Raw genomic sequence first — 21,732 nt, forward strand, 5'->3', positions numbered from 1 at the left:
TCCTCTTGTTGGCGCCTGCTTGGTATCACAAAGAAAATGCATGCAGATGGAAAAAATTTCCATGCGTTAGGTAAGTGAAAGCCTGGCAGACAGGGACAGGGCAAGCCACTCGGAGGGAGAGAGGCAGTGCTGAAAAGCACTAAAAAGTATTATCTAAATGATAATTTGTTGCTTTGTTTGTTGAGCTATGTAATTTTATATTCTTCTCTCTTGGCTACTGCATAATGTATGTTAAACATTTCCCCGCTTCCTGTTTTCCAGAGAAATCCTTTAAAACAAGTATATCAGGCTTTGGAAAGTCAAACAAAGGACCTATAATCTCTATGCCTAGGAGAAGTTGGAGGAAAATGCTGACACATACAGATATTTTTCCAAATTCTCAGCAATATAAATCAAGTTTATATTGAAGGAATATCATTTTTGTCAACTATTCTGGTAAAATACATAGCAATTAATCATTGAAAATAAGACTTATAATTCCCCAAGCTAAAACTGTACGATTTTAATCATTTCAAATTTGTTCAAACGAAAATTAAGCAATAATCAAATAGGAAATAAATAAATAACCAATATAAATTAATAAATTTCAAGCAATTGAGTTGATTCAATAGTTTGTCCAGATGTCCACAAGGGATTCCAGCCTCAATGCCTTATTTCGTCTTTCCATTTCAGTTTGCTTAGCCAAACTGTCAGGTGAACTCTAAGCAAACAATGTTAAATTCACATAAGTTGTGTCAACTAACTAACAGCAAAACTATTTGGAATTACGCTTTAAAGGACAATCCAATTGAATGGGATGGCCATCGTCCGGGGCACTTTCTTGGGGACGCTTCACCTGCAGCACTCAGCTCATTCGGAATCAATTGAAATTGCAACGCAACTTGCAATGCAATTAAATGCCAAACAAAGTTGGCAAAATTCAATTTGAGAAACTAAAATCGCTGCCGTCTCATCTCGCTTCTCCATCTGGTATATCTCTCTATCTCTCGATCCCGGCATCTTTATTTTCCCTTTGGCCAGTCTGCGTCTGCCGTCCGAGGTAGTAGCTGCGGACAAGTCAAAAGCCGAAAGGCAAACGGCACAAAAAGCCAAAAGCAAAGCTCTGAAATTCAATTCTGTTGCGCTCGATTGCGTTGCATTTCAATATAAATATTTATTTTATTTATATACCAGAAAGCGAGAGAGAACTGGGATGGTGGGTTGGTGGGTGTGGCACACACACAAATGGACAGGGCGACAAGTTGCAGCTGACAGTAAAAGATGTTGTGGAGCCCATTTGTTTTAGTCAATGGCAAGCACAAAGTCACTTCGAGTCCACTCAGCCAGTGGAGTTCCAGTTGAGTTCTCGGTATGCCAGTGGCCCAATCCGGAGGACCCTTTTGACCCCCCCGACTGCATCCCCTTCTTTCCTGCTGCATTCGAATTCAATTTTCGAACTGATTTTCCCTGCCCGTCTCCGCGCATGTGTGTGTGTGTGTGTGTGCATTTCCAACTGCAATCGCCATAACTTTGGCTTAGCCATGGGTAACCATCCCGAAGTCCTTGTCACAACAATCTACCAGCCCAGCACATCGCCGGAGGTAGAGGTAGAAGTCCAACTGATTCGGTTCGGAAAATGCAATTGCAGCCAAACATGCTGGCCAATTTGTACAGCCTAGCGTTAATTTAAAAACATTTTACATGCCAAATGTTGTACTAACTCGAAATATAGCCATCTATTAGCTTTGGGTCGAAGAGCCATAGTGTGTGCCGAATGGGTATGCAAATGGGTTTTGGCCAATGCCCGGGTCATCTATAAAATTGGGAAATTATAATTTGTTAGAGTTTTTTACCTAAGAGCCTTTTTTTAAATTTGATTCGAAATTACATTTAATTAATGCAGTCATTTAAACCCCTATAAATCATGTATTTAGTCATATAAAAACAATAAACTACTGAAAATCTTTATAACGGTGCTGCTCTAAGTCCCGACTCGCAAAGACCTGACTCGTCGAAGTCCTGACGAAACGGTCACTGCAGAGAAAAAAAAATCGATAGCAAAGTGTCCTGCGGAAACTAGCAAAATATGAGAAATAGGAAAGTCTCTCAATGAATTCCTCAAGGTCCTCTTCCTTAACAGTACCAACTCTGAGAGAAATTCAAAGAACCAAGATTACCTAGCTAATAATAGCCAGTAAAAGCACCTCTCGGATTACCTTCACCTTGCTGAGCTGCCCTGTGACCCCACAGGCACTCACAGAGCCCTGACACTTGCGGAGGGAGCATGCATTTACGTTGAGATGAGTATTTCATGCACTCAGCCGCATTAAGTTCGTAATGCCGTGTGTAATTATTCTTTGTTTAAATATTTCACAAAGATGCACTTAAAATGTCAGCGCAAAAAGTGACGCGCTTTCACACACTCACACTGACATACGCAACAACCTTTGGCCCGAATGTGTGTGTTTTCGCCTTTTCTGTTTGCTCGCTCTTTCATTATGATTTCGCGCTTTCTCCCGCTGTTCCATTCGCCTGTTCTCCCTTTCTCCGTCGCACCATTTTGCACATTTGCATTTTTATGAACATTTGTCTATCCCGCTCTACTAGCCACCTTCCTCCTCTAACTCCCATAATGCATGTCCTTTATATGCGCATACACTAAATATACATTATGCACGTGGGCCAGAGCGAGATATAGAGAAGGTAATAGGTACTGGAAGGCTGCTGGAGTGAGCTGGCATTAAAGTATATTAAATTACTTAAGACGGCGAGCAACAACGAAGACATATGCTCAACTTTTAAAGCATAATTTCTCAAGCATAAATCTTTGTGGCTTTTCGTGAACAAACAAAAATTAGTTGCACTCGGCGACAGGCTGCTACAGAAGAAGAGGGAGAGCAAGAAGAATCAGAAAAAAAAGCACAGGACACTGGCGGCAGAAGAAGAGAAATAACTGGCGAAAGCAACGGTAAATTATGCCCCGCAATATGTCAGCATGTTGCCTTGAAGAGAAAGAGCGAAAAAAGACAGAGAACACACTGAGAGAAATGTAAATGTAAATCAATTAATTATTCTCAAAACAAAATATATATTTTTCTTAGTAAGAAATAGAGTAAAGTTGTTAGATATCAGAAAAAAAGGATATGATATATAAATGGCTCAATATCATATCGAAATTATCGAATACTTTGATATATCATCATTTAATTATCAGAGAACCATTTTTAAGACTTAAACACTTTTATAGCCTAAATATTATTCAGTTCTTTTTCACCCCGTCTCTGATAGTTCTTACAGAATAACGATTTATCGATACAAATATCCCAGCTTAAAATGATTGATCTTTTTTTTTCAGTGCAAGACAGATGTTAGCTGCACCCATTGCTTTTGTCACACAGCGGGGGTCATAGCATTTTCCGAGTGGGTTTAGGGTGGCCGGAGAGTAAAAGGGAAGGCGGTTGCTTGTAGCCCACTCCCATGCTTAATCAGAAATTATTTGAAAATGTAAAGTCGACATGTCGACGCACGCACAGCGAGTGCAACCGCAGGACCTCCAACTGCACACACACACACTAACACACATATACCCTCCCCCGCTGGCAACTGCAATTTGCACACGCCACGACCCCGTGACCCACTTCGCACAGAAAAGGACGAGAAAGAAATCTGCAACAAGGAGCCAAACAAAAGCCAACTGAAAAACAAAAACCGCCGACAAAGAATGAAAGAAGGAGCTCCGAAGACGGGAATACAACTTTCATAGACTAATGCAGACTTTGCTCCACGCTGAGCGCGACTGGGAAGAATGCCTGGCCAAGAAGAATGGAATGGAATGAACTGGGAAGAAAGCTGGTAAAGGAACGTGAAAACCCTGGCAGAGTCGTGGCTCATTTGTTTGGTCGACACACAAGCAAACACCCACAAAAGTAAGTCACGAAATACGACAAGACAGAAAGAGGGTTCACCACAACAATGAAGTTGCAAGGTATACGCCACGATCTTATACCCTACTGATATTACCTAAACTTAACTTTTGATTTAAAGATATGATTAAAGACCTTGGAGTTTTCTTTTTATTTATTTTTTAACTCACATCATTATAGCTTCAGTTGGATTTTGCTTAAAGGAATTTTAATTTTAAAGCTTTTCATTCCAGTCTTACTATCTATTAAACTCCATTTCTTTATTTTCCAGGGTACCTACGCATATTAGTTTCCCGTTGCGGGACGCCTCAAAAAAGAGGAACCCACCGCCGCCGCCTCCATTTTCATGGCAGTCGCTCTGATCCATTTCCACCGCGACTTCATCTTGAACTAGTTGGCAAGTCTGGGTCCACTTCCACGCCCACTCCCACTTCTTCCCCCCCTTAATAATAAGTCATGTTAACCGAAAGCCGGGCGCTGTCTTTTCTGCTTCTTCCGCGGCGCGTGGCATCAACAAAAAACTTTTCGCGCACAATCAGTTGCATTTCAACATGGCACTGCATCATTGTTGCAGTCCTGCGTTGTTGTGCTGCCTTTGCTTATAATTTACTTTTACTTGTGCGCGCTCTGGCTTTGTGCGGCTCCGTGTGTCGCGTAAAATATTTGCACAACAGCATGAGGTGGGGGCAAAACATGAGGAGGGGCATGCAGCACAACAATGGCACGGGCATTAACCATAATAATTCCTTGAAATTGAGGAGAACGTGGAGCCAGGACATGCTCGCATAGCCAAGGTTTCTGCTGGCATTGTTAATCAGCAGCTGGTAAACAAAAATTGAATTGAAAGCGTCAAGAAGAAGGGGAGACAAGAAAATACTATTGTACTTATTTTATTTATAAGAAAAATCTACACAAATATTTTAATATAAAAAGTACATTTTAAAATTTTAAGTTAACCGCATTTAGTTGTTATAGCTGATGATTAAATTGAAAAACGTTAACTCTTGGTAACCAAAGTCCTGCCCTGTTCTGCCCCAAACAAAATACCTAGACTTAGTTAAATAAGAGAATATAATTAACTTTATACAGCGGAGTGTTTGTAAAAACACATCTAATGACATTATTTTCTTTATTTTTTCTCCAGTAATTTGGGATCCTTGCGTTGTGTCAGCCAGCAGCGCTTGCGGGGAAGTCGATAGGGGGCGTCATCAATGTGCTCGGATTGCTGCTGCTTCACAGCAAGTCCTTGAAGCTTCATTGGGACATTTGCAGTCGTACCTTGCACCTGCCGTAGCATCTTAGCATTCCACATTCCGTCCTCGTTGAACACAGAGGGATAGCCGGTGGCCAGCTCCCCGGCTTTGGATGATCGCAGCGGGGCACTGCGCAGCATTGAGGAAACGAAGCGTTTGAGGCCCATGGTCAGCAGAGTGACGTGGAAGCGATAAAAGAATTAATTTTGACCGCAAGCAACGGCAAATTTAGCAAAATTGTTCCAACAATATTGTAAAGTGTTGGAAAATCTTTGTGTTAGCCACCGATTACGCCAAATGTTAAAAATGATTGTGGGGGGGGAACAAGGGGAAGGATTGCTCAACGCCAACTCGCTCGCTCAACGAATGTGAGCTGCTGAGTCGGGACTTTTGACTCGGGGAACTCAATTAGGCCCAGGGTGCAGTCGCTCAATTCGATAATCGATTAGATTGCCCATTTTTATGGCAAGCCGAGGAGAGCCAAGGAAAATTGCTTAGCAGCCAGAAATGTTAACCAAGTCATAAATACATATCTGCGCGCGTGTGGAGTCCTTGCTGTGTGTGTATGTGTGGTGGAGTCCTGGAAACTTTTGCCCCTCCCAAAGTGCAATGCGAGCGCTTTGCAAGTTTTAGACCCCGACCCCACACCACACATCCACAGGCAGCCAGTCAGGCCACGAAGCTAAAATAATTGATAACAGATTATGTTTTACAATCTAAGCAAGAGGAGATATAATACGAGCATTTTAATGGCCGCATGTAGCCGGGGCACACGTAGAGAGCACCCGGATGTGGATCCGGATCCGGATACGGCCCTACCCTGTCTCCGTCTCCGCATCCTAGTTACCCGCAAAACGTTTGCAAAACTTAATTATTTCGTTTTGACCTTTTTGTCTTCGTGTGTGGCCATCGGATGCGAAGGGGAAGTGCGGCGAGATGGACAGTTAAAAAAGTTATTTATTTTATGGTCGAAAGTTACTTTGGCCTGTTTTATGGCAGCAAATGCCGGAAAGGCGAGGAAACTCTAGTCCCCCAGTCGGATAGCCAGTGCTGAGCACTCGACTCCCTAGAAGCTAAAGTAAGTAAGTGAAGTAAATAAGTAAGATGCGTAACGCGCGTGCTCTTCTGCTCTCAAGATAGGCCCTTACATTAAAGTGCAATAAAACGGCGTTACGCATCTTATTTATTTAAATGTTCTTTGGCTAAAAACACTCCTTACCTTCTCCTTACCTTACCTTACCATACCGAAGGTTTATAATAACAGGTATTTACTATTTTGTAATAAATAGATAAAAAATTACATTTTTAACATTTTTAAACATTTGATATCGATTTAAATCACTTTTAACAAGTTCCCATCACTGTTCCCCCCTTTTGCAATTAAAACCCCAACCAGATCTTCCAAGTGGATAATTTTTCACATCTTTATTTAAGGTATTTCCAGCTGCTTTCCCTCGACCATCTCTGCGCTTTTCTTGGCGCTTGGTGCTTGGCCACGTGGATTCGGTCGAGCGTGGAGCATAAATCAAAAACGAAAAGGATTTTAAAATGGCACAAACGTGAAGCAGAGCGCCGAAGCAATTTTAAGCTTGAACCGACTGTGTGGATCCGGTTTTTCGTAACGAAACGTCCACCTGGGAGGTCTGGGCCGATGTCATTTGAGACTGCGAAGCCGACGTGTTGACGCTCGTGCCTCCGCCCAGTTCGTTCTCCTTGTTCTCCATTGCCTGCAGCACAGAGTCCTTAAAGAACATGGACTCCTCGATCTTGCGCCGGTAGAGTCCGGTCGGTTTCTCCGGATCGAACACTATATTCGGGCGTATGTCGCTATCGGTGACCAGGACCCGGGCAGTGGGAATGGGTAGGAATTTGAATAGCCGCTTGCGCAGCTTTGGCATATAGGTGACCCTCTGGTGGTCGGGCACATGAGTCAGACGGCTGGTCAGGTCTTCGGGTATATCAATGGGATGGTCTATAAGTCGCCGCTCCGCCGGAAGCTTGGCCTTGATGGCATCCAGCTGCCGGTTGGTCAGCTGCATCGGTCGCTCGGCATCTTTCCAGCGCTCCTGGCCACTGTTAAAAGCTATCTTCTTGTTGTTCTTCAGCTGCTTGCGCACCACACGCTTGGCGGCACAGTTGTAGGTGATCTTGGGCACGTACGACGGTACCGGAAGAACCCGAATGGAGATGTTGTGGCGATAGGGCTGGTTGATCATGTTCATGTACTTGGAGTCTGCGAACATATCGATTAGCTTGCCGGGCTTCTTGGAGGCAGCCGCTGATGGCTTTTTCGGTGGCTTCGGTTTGTCCCGCTGGCCCATAATGAAGATGTGCCGGTGTCCTTGCCCAGGCACGTGGCGCCAGTCCGGCTCGCAGAGAGTCTTTCGGCTAATCCGTTCGAATGGCAGCCGCCGGAACTTGAGCCTCTTCTGTTTGTCGATTTGCAGCTGCAGAGCCGGAACGCTAGTCTTACCCGCCGGACACGGACACACGTTCGGGTAGCTAATGGTGTAACGACCCGGTGCCGGCTCCATGCTGATGTGACGCCGAATCTTCTGATTGATCTGTGCGGGCACGCAGGACCTCCGACCGAACAGGTGTGGATTGGGACTGGCCGTCTTCGTTATGGGTGTGGCATTCGCATTCAGTTCATAAAAGTCAGTGTGGGTTTCGCAGGGCCCGGGATCCATGGGATCGCGATAGCATCCAGAGAGACTGGAGATCATGGCACGAGTGGTCGGCCGCTGATCACGAGCATCTGGAACCAGGCAAAGAGGTATATTAATAGGTACCGTCAAAGGATCTTGGGGTTTACTTACTCGACAGGAACTTGCCCTTCTGTTGGTTCTCCCGGTTGAACAATCGATCGGTTTCCGGCGGAATTTCATAAAAGTGGTAAGGTGGCGGCTTGATGGACACTCGGCTGTGGTTTGTGTGCGGCTTGGCGAACACGGTACCCTTGGTGCCCCTCAGGCGGAGAAAGGGCTCCGGCGGCACACCATAGTGATTCGGTGGCAATTGCCAGCTCCTCCACTTGGTCATACTACGATCGGCACGTAGGGGACGCCTCTCCGGATACGGATTCTCTGGCCGCTTGTCATAGCCCGTGATGTGACGGTAGCGATCAAATGTGGCATTGCTGGCCGCCTCAAGGTGATTCTCTTTTGCGGATTTCGGAAGATTATTAACTTTGAATCATTTGAATGTATAACAAAACCTTACCCTTGCGACAGTCTACATTGTAATGCTGGCCGGCGAGCTTAAACTGCTTACCCACACTAGCCAAGTTATCTTTTCTAATGCGGTTACCTAAAAACATTATAAGAGACGATTAATTTTGGGAGCCTAGTAATCTAGGAATTTTGTCTTACGAGAAACCATAAAGAGTGGAAGGCTCATTCGGGTAGCCACAAAATTCTGTCGGTCTTCATTCTGGATCTTGGGAGTAGGTTTCTTCTTCTCCATGTTTGTGATGTGACTTTAGTACTAATATATGATCATTACTTTATGTATTTACAGGAGAAGCACTGGGAGAAGCAAGAAATTTATCTAAAATGTAAAAGAAAGATTAAGAGAGCCATGTTTGCTGGGATTTATGTTGAAGTTCCATATAAATTGACTTACAATAGGAGAAATAAACAACTGTCCCTTTGAGCAGGATTCTTCTTAGATATTTTATCTGCAAACGGTTCTTAATATTTGTAACCGCATAGCCTTCAACCGAGCTCAATTTGTTGTTTGTTTACCAATTTACAACGTCAACCAATGTCATCAATTCGGTCGAATTTAAATTGCAGACCATTCGTCAACCAAATAATTTGGTTACTTTGCCCGATAATTCACACACACGGTTTCGCATGAATATTTGTAAATGTACCATCACAACATCCATCCGTACACCCACCGTACACCACACACACCCACATATGTATATTGGCCACATAATTAGCGTAGCCAAGCGAACTGATTAACTTGCATTCAACGATTTTCAATTGCATTTTGCAGTTCGTTGATTTGTGCCGAAAAAAGAATGAGACTGAATACAGCAACAAAAAAATCCGCAACAAAAAGTTGCATTCTATAAAAGAGGAGACTGCCATGCAATTTCAATCAGTCGTGAAGGGAAGGGTAAATGTGGAGGGGTGGGATAAACGAGGGGGCGGGGCCGCGGATGGAGGAGCCTCGAGCACTGGCTTTTCGCTGCAGCATCAGCCGGGAATGGGAAAATATGCAGCCGGGCAAATGATGAATGTGAAATGTGCCATTAATTAATTTGATTAAATGCAGGCAATCAGCCGAGCGAGGGCAGCCGGAGGGAGTTCCACGGCAAAAAGGGGGAGGGAAGGGGTGAATGGAAGCAAGGCTGTTAAAAGCGCCAGTTAAGAATCCGTCCAACCGTGCCGCCAAGTGTGAGACAAGCCACAATCAAATCCTCAGAGCTAATTGATTGATAAACAATCAGAATGTTGATTTATTTTTTAAGTATTATAAAAATAAGATACAAAATAATAAAAAAAAGTTCGAAATAATTTATATTTAAACAAGTACAATTTTGAATACTATTTTACTTTTAATTATTTAGCTTTTTCCGCGTCTTTGTAGGTTTGGATAACCTTTGGTTTGGCATCGTTAACACCATCCTTGCCCTTGCCCTTGTTCTTGAGGGCCTTTTTGGCCTCCCTTTGGGCCTTTTTCTCCGCCTTCTTGGCCTTCTTCTCCGCCCTGGCCTTCTTCTTCAGCAGCGCTATAATAATAATAAAATAAATTAATATTAATATTTAAAATATAATATATAAATAATACTTTTAACAATGCGCGCTGTTGCCAAATTAACAGGCATCGGGGCGCACTTAAAGCCTGCCGGCGGTGCCTTGGTCAGTCGGATGAACCGGTTACCGGTGGCATAGAGCAATCCCAGACAGGCCTGCGGCCGAATGCGATTCTTTGGAAAGTCAGTGAAATACAAATCCTCGAGCTTGATCTCCGCCTTCTTGATCCCCTCGGAGTCGCGCCAGTAGCGCATTTCCCGAGAGATGGTCTTGTTATTGATCTTCCAGCTATGGTTTGGAGGGTATTTCATATAGCTGTTCATACCGCTCTCCACGTCCACATAGAACCAGACATCTGCATTCGGATAGATCTTCATTTTGGCTGCCGGGAACGGAAATAATAGAATCTGAGAAGTTTGAAATGATTACACTACAATTTTGGTTAATTTTTTAAAGTGTTGATTTTGAATATTGTATTTCTAAACGTAAATAAAGAAGTGAAAGTGACTGAAAGCTGGAGGATACCTTGATACATTTTTAGTTTTTTAAAAATACATTAAGCTCTTAAGAAAGCATAATTTAAAGAAAATTGTAGATCTACTGTGGGATGATCCTTTTCCTCTCTCTTACGTCAGCTTTTCTGGACTTTAATTCAAGGCAAATATTAATTTAATTAACTATGCATTGTGTAGACCGACTCCTTGGCTGTAGTCCTCCGGGCTGGGCTATTTTTTCCTCTGCCTTGCACTGCTTAAAATGTATTTTATTCCGCCGGCGAGAATTAAACTTGAGTAAAGCAGCTAACTGCTGGCTAGTTATAGAGCTAGTTACTTTTCGCCGTAAAAACTAAGCAGGCACTTGCTGCTAAAAAGTTAAGCTCGTTAGGACAAGGAGGAGCAGTCTCCTGACTTGTCACACTGAAGCGACAAAGGTGATGTCGAAAAACTGTCAATTAAGTTTAATTATTTTATGCAGCAAGAGAGTGGAAAGGACCTCCACAACACACACACACACACACACTCACACACAGCGCAAGTAGCGGCTAATGTGCGAAAGGCGTCTTATGCAAACCCAGCGGGAGTAAAGGAAGGTTGAAGGTTGGGGACTGGAGGTTCGGGGCTAAGCAAAGTCAATTATCCAAGCAGCTTTGATGCAAGTAATTGGCATAATGAAATTTCCTCTCCAGCCAACACGACAAGGACAACCGCAAAGAATAGAAGCCGCAGCAGCAGCAGAAGCAGTGGCAGTAACCATAACCGTATTAGCATATCGGGGCTTTCTCGGGTCTCCTGCGGCCACCAGTATAGGGGGGGTTAAGCGAGCTGGGCGTGCTTCCATGGGTTAACTGACAAGTCGTGGCTTTTTTGTAGTTCTTTCCCTGCGTATTGAGTAAATATTTAAGCAGCCAGCCAGCTGTCGCACAATATTAATAGCATGCATCCGGGCGCAACTTTCCACCCTTTCTCTTTCAGTTTTTCTTTTTATTTGCCTTTGTGCCAAGAAAACATAAGGAAGTGCACAAGAGACAGTACAACCCGTTGCAGCTCCTGGCCCCAAAGTGCAAATATGTTGCGGCCAAAGCCACAAAAACGTTTAAATATTTTATAAGCCAAAGGCACTTGCCAGCCGGAGTTGCAACTGAGCCAGCAGAGGGAGCAGCTAACTGCTGCAGTTACCAAATCGTCAACAACTAAGGCAGACAGGACAGAGATCCACACAGACCCGGGCGAACATGTATATATATCACAGTCTAATGGGAATCAGTTCAAGTTGGCTGCAGCAAAGTCGAAGGTATATTGGTGTGGAAAGCCAGCTTACTTTCTGGCGAGGAGAAGCTGGTTTTTAGGTATTTGGACTATTATCTGGAGGATAGAGCTCAGAGCAGGGAGATTTGGTCAGGTTAAGGTAAGAATTGGAAGGATAAGGCAGCATAAAGTTTAATTTAAAGATTTTGTAAGAAATAAGATACGCTTCTAGCTTGCATCTTATTTGTTATATTTTGTATTTTAAATATAAAGTGCGTTAGATCAATTTATGGTATAGTTTCAAATCTAGTCAGAGTATTCTGCAGTCGATTCTTTCACTTTGCTCTAATCTGTCTCTAAATACCCCGACTCCTTTTTAGTTGATTCCGTTGCCATGTTGCCCAGCTCGTTTGGCATTCCCCTAATGCCATGAATTTTCGTTGGTGCATTTCAGGCTACCCATGAACATCCTGTACCACCAAAACAAAAAAAAAACCGATGGGGATGCTGCACATTGTCTTTGGTGATGGTTGATAAGGATACGGGGGATGCTGGGCGCATTGTTGCATTGTTTCGGTTGCATATGAACGACAGCTATCCACACTTTTATCGCTCAGCTCCGCTACTTATTATAGCATTTTTTTTACTCCGCTTTCTTGGCTTTTGTGCGCAAATTTCCATGGGGATATGCTGAGCCGCGGAGTTTTCGAGCTGATGTTGTTGAGCTGATTTCACTGGGACATACTTAATGCGAGTACACTTGTACAGCGTTCAGTAACTTAAAGCTGAACGAAGGCATGGGGAAACACTCCCTCGGAAATTATCGTATTTCAATTGAATTTCTCACATGCGATTTGCATAATTGAATTTGGTCTTGCAGCGCCCGACATCAGATGCTGGATGGATAATTTATGGAGCCCAAAAACCAAACGACAACTCCGGTTTGAGCTTCTCATTTCTGGATAATTATGCCGCCGAAGATGCGTCTGCTTTATTTTTATCGATGCGCATTAAAAGGCTTTTAAAATTTATTGATATTACCGACTCTATTAAATTATGCCACCACCTCGGCGACTGAATACGCTGGGCTCTTTGTGCTGGTATTATTCGTGTTTTTTGCTGTTGCTATTATACCCAGTACTCGTGGGGTTCTCAGGGGATATTTGTGCGTTTAAAAGGGAGAAGTAAAGTGTAATTTGATTGCCTTATTTCAAATCATTTTAAAGCTAGACGGATAACTAAAACTATTAATTCTTTTAACCCTTTCATTCCTAGTTGTTCCTTAATTTTATTTTATTTTATTTATAAATAAAACCTACTTACTTTGAACAACAATAGTATCCCCTAACCTTTTTCTAAGCACCTAAAAAATTGCATCCCGATCGGACACTTATTATGATCACAGGACATCAATTCGTTGCTCAAAGTGCAGCCCCAAAAGGTATGCTATGCTTTTTACCAACCAGGTATTTTTAGGTTGCAAGACTTGACTTTGTGTTCCTTTTTTTGTGTTCGCTCGCTGCTCTTACGTCCTAGCTGAGTGACGCCTGGCAATGGCAGCAAATTTTCCATGTCGCCAGTGGCAGCACCAAACAGAAGCAGCAACAGCAACATCAGTTTCAGGCAGCAACATCAAGAGCAGCGTCCGTTGACTGGCAGCAAAATTGGCAATTCCAAAGCACCAACGACGGCGACTTTTGCCATTGCCGCAGGGAAGGGACACGGGGCGTGGCACGAGGCTGGGGCAAACTCAATTTGTGTGAAAAATACTTTTAGTTACTGTGCATATTTTAAATGTTACGCAGCGGCAGCCACAAAAGCAGCAACAACATCAACGCATCAACATCATCAGCGTGATGTGAATTTTATATAAAAAAAATTAAAAATTATATTGCGAGAGGGGGGGCTGTAAGCTGAATATGGGATAAATTAATGCATAAAGACTGGCAGCCATTGAAATCAGTTTATTATGCACACACACACTCACTAGCCCAGCGCCGGCATACGTGTCGTATGATTGATCAATTTGCACTTTGAAAGCTCTCAAAATGTATAAAAAAGAGGGCGCCGGGTAAAAATAAGACAAAGCGCACATTGAATAGCGGGGAAAACGCGAGCTAAATTCACAAAAATTTATTGCAACATGTATAATATTTTAAATAGTAATAAATAATAAATTCTATGTATTTACCAAATGAAATACAACATATTTTCTGGGCAATAAAGTTGAAGGGAGTAGAAATTAGAGGATTTAAAATCAATCAAAAATGTTTCCTATATTAAAATTAAATTAAAACGAGTTATGTTTTAGGTACGTATAACAGGTTTAAGCACCATTTCAATTGAATTTAAATCCTAAGCAATTTCTGTGAATATCCTGAAAGTATTAGCACAGGGAAAAAACATTTTAGAATAACATAATCATAATTTTTGGGAATACTTTATTAGAAGATCCAAAAAATATATAAAATATTATTTATTATCCTAAGCCCTGTTTATAAATATAAAAACCTTCAAAGCTCACAAAAAATATTTTAAAAATTGTGTTTAAGGTGCCTTTTGCCAACCAAATAATTAGAATTCATCACGCATCCGGGGATTGGAAATGGTCACAAAGAAATGGCAAAGGGAATCACATTTTGGCCAACATCACACTTCATTAGCACAGGTTATCGCGCTGTCTGCCTGCGAGTTTGCAAGTGTGCGAGTGTCCCGGTCTGCGAGTATGCGAGTGTAGTGTGTGGGGGCCACGCCCCTTTGGGTGCCATTTGAAAATTTCGCATGCACATGGCGCAGACATTTGAAAAACGGCCAAGGCAATGGGCGAGATGGCCACGACGGGTTCGGGAAAACCCCCGAAAACTGTAAAACTCCCAGGCACGAAAAAACTGCAAAGTTCGAAAACAGACGCAGACATGGGCGGCGAAGGATTTCAGGGGGTTTTTTCGGATTTTTTGGAAGGACGAAGGGTGGAGCAGGATGCCGCTGAAGTGGCAGACACGTAACCCCTTTAGCTGGTGTCAAAGGCAACATACAAATTCGAAGCTCCAACAACAGCCAGAACCAGAAAAAAAAGTATTAGGGGGAGGGAGCCCGTAGTCCTGGTGTCCTGGGGTCTCAAAGTCCGAGGGTCGGGGTGCACACTAGGCGCCATAAATTATGCAGCGCGCGGTAGATGCTGCAATCTGATGCCCTCCTCCTGCTGCTCCATCTCCTCCGACTCCTCCTCCTCCTCCTACACCCCGTTGCATTCAATTTAGACCACTCCGCATCCCCCTTTCCGTTGTAACCCTTCCCCGAGCACAATTGCCATGGCGGAAGTAGCAATTGCTGGGCAGAAGCTCAGCCGTGGAATGTGGCATCCACCAGGCGGCAGCCAGCTCAATCATCAATCCACGAGCTAGCAGGCAAAAACTGCAACAGGAGAGCTGGCCTGAGCTTGTTCAGCCAATCGCAAAAAGATCATGAAAACTCAAACTGCAGCGGCGCGCAAGCCGAACACAATCAAATTTGCGACCCAATTTAGGCCAAAAATCTGAAGCTTTACGAGACTAATGAGTGAAGGATGTTTAGGACTATAAAAAAGAGAGAGTTTTGATAGATGAAAATTAGTTTTTATTATGGAAAACACCCTAAAATTATTACAAAATCAAATAAAATGATTTGCTAGTCATCAAATTTCTCTCTGCTGGCGCAAGCACTGACAGAATGTACACAATACACTGTACAATTAAAGATAGTTTGACAATGTTGCATGGAATTCAAAGAGAAATTAGTTTCCTGTCCTTGGCAACCCTCTAAACCCTCTCTGGACTTCTAATTAGCCTTCAACTCACTCTAGTTCACTTGACAGAATTATTATTATTAAAGCTATATCAATTATCCGAGACGCCGCGCCACTCTATGGATCCGCCAGAGGAGGACAGATCAAGTGGTTAACTCCGCGCAGCGTCTGTGAATGTCATCAATGGCAAAGTGTCGAGTAAGCAAAGAAGTAGCTGAAGAGGGGTGTATATATCTCAAAAAATAAACTTTAGAAGAACTATATTTATAAAATTTTTTGTGATTTAACCAAACCAAAAATCAGTTTATATTTATAATTTCAATATATTTATCAGTCTTCTTTTTTAGATATTGGACTTGTTGTCTCAAATGACAACTCTACCTTTTAACCCCTTTTAAACTTTCCATCGACTACGCTCCTGGCTGCCCATCAACACATTCTTCGCACTTCCGTTTCCGCTTTAACTTGGCTCCCTTAGTTGACTTCGACCGACGTCTTCATTAGCTGGAATATTTGTCTCCTCTTCGCCTCTCCTTCGTTCCTTTTGCTCTCTTGCTCCACTACTTCCTTGAGAGGGTAGAGCGGTAAAGGAAACTAATAATTAACACTTTTTACTGCCAAGAGTCGATAATTGAATTACAGAGTGCAGTCAATGGCAGTTTTAACCCTCACACACACACATCCACAGCCCCTGCAATTTCTCCTTCATCAACAGGACCTTCATCCTCTTCTTTAAGTTTTTAGCAGCTGCCAGAAAAATATTCGCAAATGCAATCGCTTATACACTGAAAAGAAAACAGCAAAAACAAAACCAAAGGCAAAAATTCAAATGCAGCTGCAGGAACAACAACAAGCCTGATGACAAGCAAGCCAAATGAATCAAAGAAGGGGGTGGAAAATAGGGGGTTCGAGTGGGTGGAACTAAGAAAAAGGACGAAGCGAGAGCAAGAGCGAGGTGCAAGAGCAAGAGGCGCCATCATTCGGGATTCTTGCATAAAAACGTTTAATTAAAATTCAAGAGGTTTTGTTTTCAGAAGCTGCAAGTTTTTGTTTTACTTTGCCTCCCAACGGCGCCACTGCTAGGCCATGGCCACCCCCCTTGAATGTCTTGAGTAATAGGTTCCCTTATCCAAAAAGAAGGGGGGTTCACTGGGATTGGGAGGATATACATATATATACGTACGTAGTATATTCAGGGCTAAAGAACGAGGGTCAGCTATGCAAATTGGCGTCTGTTTTGGATCGGCGTTAATTACTTCGAAGTAAAGTGCAAGCGACTAGCAAGTGGAATCGAGAAGCGAGAGCCTGGAAAAAGTATCCAGACAGGGCGGAGGTGGAAACAATAGCCAGAAAGAGCTGCATTAATGATTTCAAATTATGCCGGAGCCAAGTTATTTCCCAAAAGCTGATCAGCCAATCCACTCCACCATAAATCAAACACTTTTCCAAAATTAAACAGGATAATCAGATATTTATGCAGGAAAATCTTTAATCTCACTATTAAATATTATTATTTTTGTGAAAATTTATTTTCCTTGTCAAGTATATTTGAATTTAAATAAATCCCAACAAAAAACTTTGGCAGCTCTCAAAAACTTTTGAATCTCTCGCTAAATAAACTAAGACCCAGTGATAAATGCAACATTTTCGCCTGTCCTTAATAATTTCCTATAAATCCTGAGTAAAAGTATGAGAATCCCCAGTGATTCTTTAGCTCTTTGGCTCCCTTTTCGCGCCCCCCTCTGTCGATTGGCACAGAGCAAACAGGGAAGTAAATTTGAAAATCCAATTTGCATTTCCATCAATAATAACGGCCGCACAAAGGAATATTAGACGAGGACGAATTTGCCCCTCCAGCTTTCTTCTTCAACCTTCATTTTGCCTGTGTCGATGCGTTTTGGGACAACAGCGAGAGCAGGAGAGAAGGGAGCTGAGGCGCTGAGGGAGGAGCCGTCAAAAAATTTACCAATCATTAAAAATACTTCCACTTCCGTGTCCTGTGCGCACCATTTTCTAATGCGCCGCCATGGCTTCCGACACGCAAAGAAAAAGTAAAAAAAAATATTAGTTTTATGTTTATAATAATAACGATACTATTTCTTTAATATATATTTATATAATAATACAAATTTAATTTCTGTAGCTTTAAAATTTGGAAATTTTTTAAAACCGACTCGCCTGGTTAAGAATTCTGATATAAGCAACTAGAACTCGCCCTAATAATCCATAGAATCAAGCTACAACTCTACAATTTTTTTATATTCTCTCCCAAATTGACGACCAATTTAGATAATATTTTTTATCTGTGCAGTTAGACGACCGCTTCACCTCCCGGCCCAGCTTTGTTTGAACAGCTAATGCTGGCCACGTTCCGTTGTCATGGAGCAGCCCTGGCCTGCCACAGTTAGTCATCTCGCGCGCTGCTTTATGTAATTTATATCCTTGCTGCATTATCCTTTATTTACTTTACTTTTTAGCATTATATTCCGGCATTCCTTTTTCTCGCTGGCCTGGACCGCTCGAGCGCGCTCCACTCGTGGGTTTGCCTGGCAAATTTATGTATAAAAATGAGCGAAATTGCAGAACACATTTTTTCCATTACTGAAAATAAATGTCTGAAGGATGTGCCAAGGCCCAGTCGTCGCAGCAGGACTCCGCTTCGTGCCACGGCATGGCACGGCTACCGCTTCATCTGCTGTCTTAGATAGAAAAAAATCGCTTCTTACTGATGAGCTTCAATGAATTCAATCAGAATTCATTTGAATACAGTCCGTGCATACCAAAAAGGCGAGATTAAGTGGCCAAGCCGAGCCGAGTCCAAGTCCCAAGTCAAAGTCGAGTGAAAGTGTGGAGGAGTCAACTCCTTTTGACTAATATCCTTGTGGCCGGGGCGGGGCCTTGCAGAAGTGGGCGTAAAGTAGGGCCAGCTTATCCCTCCGCCACTACCCTCGACTCGCCAGACTTGACGCTGACGAATAAGTAATCAGCGCTAAGTTGGTAATTGAAAGCACTGCCAGGGCTTCCTTAAAGATATTCCTTCTTCGCTTCTGTACCTCGGTCAAGTGCTGGCATAAAAGTGAGAAATGAAGAAGTTTTTTCGTCACGGCGTGGAAGGAGGCTCTCAGGATATTCCCCTTAGGAGAGGACACCTGCAGATAGTCCCATGGGAAACAAGAAATAAAAGGCAGGCACCCACATATGCAGCTGAGTGTGGGGGGGGGGGTATTCAGGAGCCCAAGGACATCACAACGAAGTCAAACAGGAAAACAATAAGCAGATAAAACATGGCAATCGGTACCGTTTGCTTATACAAAAGCCGATAAATACTCTTTAAAGTGAGGCTAAGTTTATAAGTATTGAATATGTTTACAAAAAATGAACATATTTATTTAAATTTTAGTACAAGTACTCTTTTTGTTTTGGAATGTTTAGAGGGTTGTAAAGGAATCTTCAGATATCAGTTCTCTGTTCAAAAGTGCCTTAAATTTGTATATTATCCAAACAAAAAACCACAAGTAGTTCAGCCTCAAAATGACCTCCTCAGATAAAATTTCATTAAGCGAAATTAGGCGTATTTAACAATTAAATAAATATCAGAGGCTTTCAGATAAGCCAAAATGCCTCGAGTGAGGACTGGAAGAGAGCGTATGTTATTCTGCAGAAGCGACGCAGACAGAATCCAGTCGACGTTACGTAACATGAAGTCGCAAAAATTATGTACAAAGATTAAGAAAGTAAACCGTTATCTGCCAACGGCCCTCGGCTATATAGAAGGAGGCGGGGACGAGGGACTGGGGCCAACAAGGTGAGCAGTGGTTGGGACAGGGGAGCACAATCCGTGTTGACAGTTTGCGCTGCAGGCGATGCCAGGAGGAGGTGAGCGGGGAGGAAAAACATAATGAAATTATGTATTTCCAGAAAATTCCGTGTGTGGCAGATGAGCTCTGCTTTATGTGTATGTGAGATTTCCTTCTGTTTTACGTGCGCACGAGAGAAAATGAATCTTAAAATTTCCTACAATAATAAAATAAGCGGACAAACAAATGTGGGATGTAAAAATAACATTGAGAGCACATAAATGAAACGAATCAGATTAAAGTAAAGCGTTCCATAAAAAGGTAAACATAAAATCTCTAAAAAAATATACTTAAAAATATATCTTTGACAGGACAATAAAGAATTGTGCTTTGAAAGAAATTAAATTATGGTAAGCAGATTTTTGCATGCTATTTATTTAAAATTTGTATATAAAAGATGAATATTTTTGAAACTCGTATACCCTTGCCAGTTTAAAACTTCTTCTGAACAAAAGTATAATACCCTGGATTCTATACAAATATGCTTCAAAAAAATAAATACAAAAATAAAGACTTTGCTTTCTCTAAATCTTATAAAATTAAAAAGCTATAATAATATAATGTTATAAAACACCATTTATGAACGGGATCCTTATTAAAATTTGGATTTCTAACACCAACAGGAAGCTCTAATATGGAACATTCACTTTAGCTTTTGAGATACTTAAGAAAATAACTAAAATTTCGAATGATAACCTTAATATATAAAATGTCTGCTTAAAGATCCTTCGGAAAATAAAACTCATCCCGCCAAATATGAATCCTTTCAGCATCTGACCAACAAATCGAACGTGATACTTGAATTCCGAACTCCTAGTTTTCTGCGTGCCTTGTGGGCGAGCGGAATCGGTTACCTGATATCCGATTGCCAAAGGTGGTGGTGTCGGCTTTGTTTCCGTCTTGCTTCGATTGATTCCGATTCTAATTGTTTTGGTCTAGTGGTAATCGTCTTTTGTCTGTGCAAATTACCTGAGCCGTGGCAAAACTTCAACCCCCAAATGGGCAAATAATTATTCGTGCAAACCCAAAATCCCCCCAAAACTCCCCAGGGGGCCCCAGTAACGAAAGCTGAGGAAGGGAGAAAAATTAAGCAAATATCACGTCGTTCACATTTGAACTTCAGACACAAAATCAAAGACAAGCTGAGTTTCTGGATACTGTGGAAACTTGGCCACAAGTTGTATAATCGTTGTGTAGCAGAATTTTCCACCTCCCATGCGTGGGGAAATCCATGTGTGTGCCTGTGTGTGTATGTTGTTGAGTGGTTCTCCGCTTGATTCTGCTTCGGTTTTAATTACAGAAAGGGCTCGACAGCCCGACAATGGAGTTTAGATAGCCCGGAGAAAGTTCGCCCAATTGGCGGTGGAGGTGAGTGTTAATGATGGGCGACCGGGATTTGCCCTGGGCTCCTGGAGTGGCAAAGGAGATCGAAACTGCTCAGGGACTTAGGTGCGGAATGACAAGCATTTGAGGCAAGTAATAACAGCTTATATCTTGTTGATCTTTGAACTGGATTTGAGATGAATTTGGATATATGTCATGATGATATGAGCACCACTGTATGTATGTATGAATTTCCATTTGTAAAGTGTAGACTTCATATAACATTATTGTTTTTAACAAAATGTAAATAGTTTAATAATCTGCCTTCCTAGATGAAAATTCTTAAGGTTCTTTTTTTTCCTGTGCATCAACAAACAAATAAACACAGAGGAAGTTTGCTGCAAACAAGCGAATTCATTGCTAAATCATCGAGTACAGGGAACTCGTTTTAACTTTGTTGCTACAAGAACAAAAAAAAAAAGAAAAAGATGGGGATTTACCCCAAACGCACACACACAGAGAAAGGGGAAAAGTCGTGGCAGGATGTATGTGTGGGTAAATTGTAGAGTTGGCGCAAACGAGTAAAGAAATCGCTCATGCAAAACTGATTGACTGTAACGAAGAAACTGTAAAAAGAAACACGAAACTTGTTACAGTTGCTGCTGCTGCTGATTTTTAGACCCTGCCACGCCCAATGCAACCGCCTTTTCGCTGCCCCAGCACTCCCCCTTAGCTGCCTGTTATCTGTCGGCGTTTATTTATGTACATCTCTCCGGCTGCGGCGCCCTCACATATGCAACGTATTCATTTGCCGCCGGTTCCCGAATCCCATTCAGCCTCCCGCTGCTGCATCCTCCCAGTCGCTGATTTTTATTGGAACGAAAATATCAGTGGCTGGCAGCCAGCCCCTCTTCTTTTATGCTCGTCAGGACTTTTTTTTTTGTTTTTATTTTTTTGTGGGTTGCGCACTTAATTGAAAGGAATTGTTAATTCAAAAGACCTCTCCACCCATTCTTCTGCTTCGATTCTTTGCCTTTGTGCGTGATTGGTTGGACTGCAAGCGCTGGTAACTGTCTTCCCGCTTGATTTCTGCTCTCAA

The 21,732-nt window shown here is 42.4% G+C and overlaps 3 protein-coding genes across 4 annotated transcripts; all 3 read right to left on the reverse strand.

Moving 5' to 3' along the window:
• Positions 1-4,955: 4,955 nt before the first annotated feature.
• On the reverse strand, positions 4,956-5,494 carry LOC108076670 (uncharacterized). The gene has a single exon (XM_017169601.3). The coding sequence runs from the start codon at positions 5,320-5,322 to the stop codon at positions 5,032-5,034; it is 291 nt and encodes a 96-aa protein (XP_017025090.1). The 5' UTR covers positions 5,323-5,494; the 3' UTR covers positions 4,956-5,031.
• A 1,071-nt stretch (positions 5,495-6,565) lies between these two features.
• Positions 6,566-8,739, reverse strand: LOC108076602 (uncharacterized). Of its 2 annotated transcripts, XM_017169516.3 has the most exons (4): positions 8,527-8,739; positions 8,378-8,464; positions 7,975-8,316; positions 6,566-7,913 (listed from the first exon to the last, which is right to left on the reverse strand). In XM_017169516.3, exons 1-4 carry the CDS (start codon positions 8,618-8,620, stop codon positions 6,739-6,741), a joined length of 1,698 nt encoding a protein of 565 aa, XP_017025005.1. In that variant the 5' UTR covers positions 8,621-8,739; the 3' UTR covers positions 6,566-6,738. The 2 variants fall into 2 exon arrangements, with proteins under 2 accessions (XP_017025005.1, XP_070140413.1); XM_070284312.1 differs by lacking the exon at positions 8,527-8,739 and having other exon boundaries at positions 7,975-8,314; positions 8,378-8,456.
• A 930-nt stretch (positions 8,740-9,669) lies between these two features.
• LOC108076664 (uncharacterized) lies at positions 9,670-10,428 on the reverse strand. The gene is made up of 2 exons (XM_017169597.3): positions 9,959-10,428; positions 9,670-9,899 (listed from the first exon to the last, which is right to left on the reverse strand). The coding sequence occupies exons 1-2, from the start codon at positions 10,299-10,301 to the stop codon at positions 9,730-9,732; spliced, it is 513 nt and encodes a 170-aa protein (XP_017025086.1). The 5' UTR covers positions 10,302-10,428; the 3' UTR covers positions 9,670-9,729.
• Positions 10,429-21,732: the final 11,304 nt, after the last annotated feature.

Source organism: Drosophila kikkawai, chromosome 2R, assembly GCF_030179895.1.
Source record: "Drosophila kikkawai strain 14028-0561.14 chromosome 2R, DkikHiC1v2, whole genome shotgun sequence".
Classification (NCBI taxonomy): Eukaryota; Metazoa; Arthropoda; class Insecta; order Diptera; family Drosophilidae; genus Drosophila; species Drosophila kikkawai.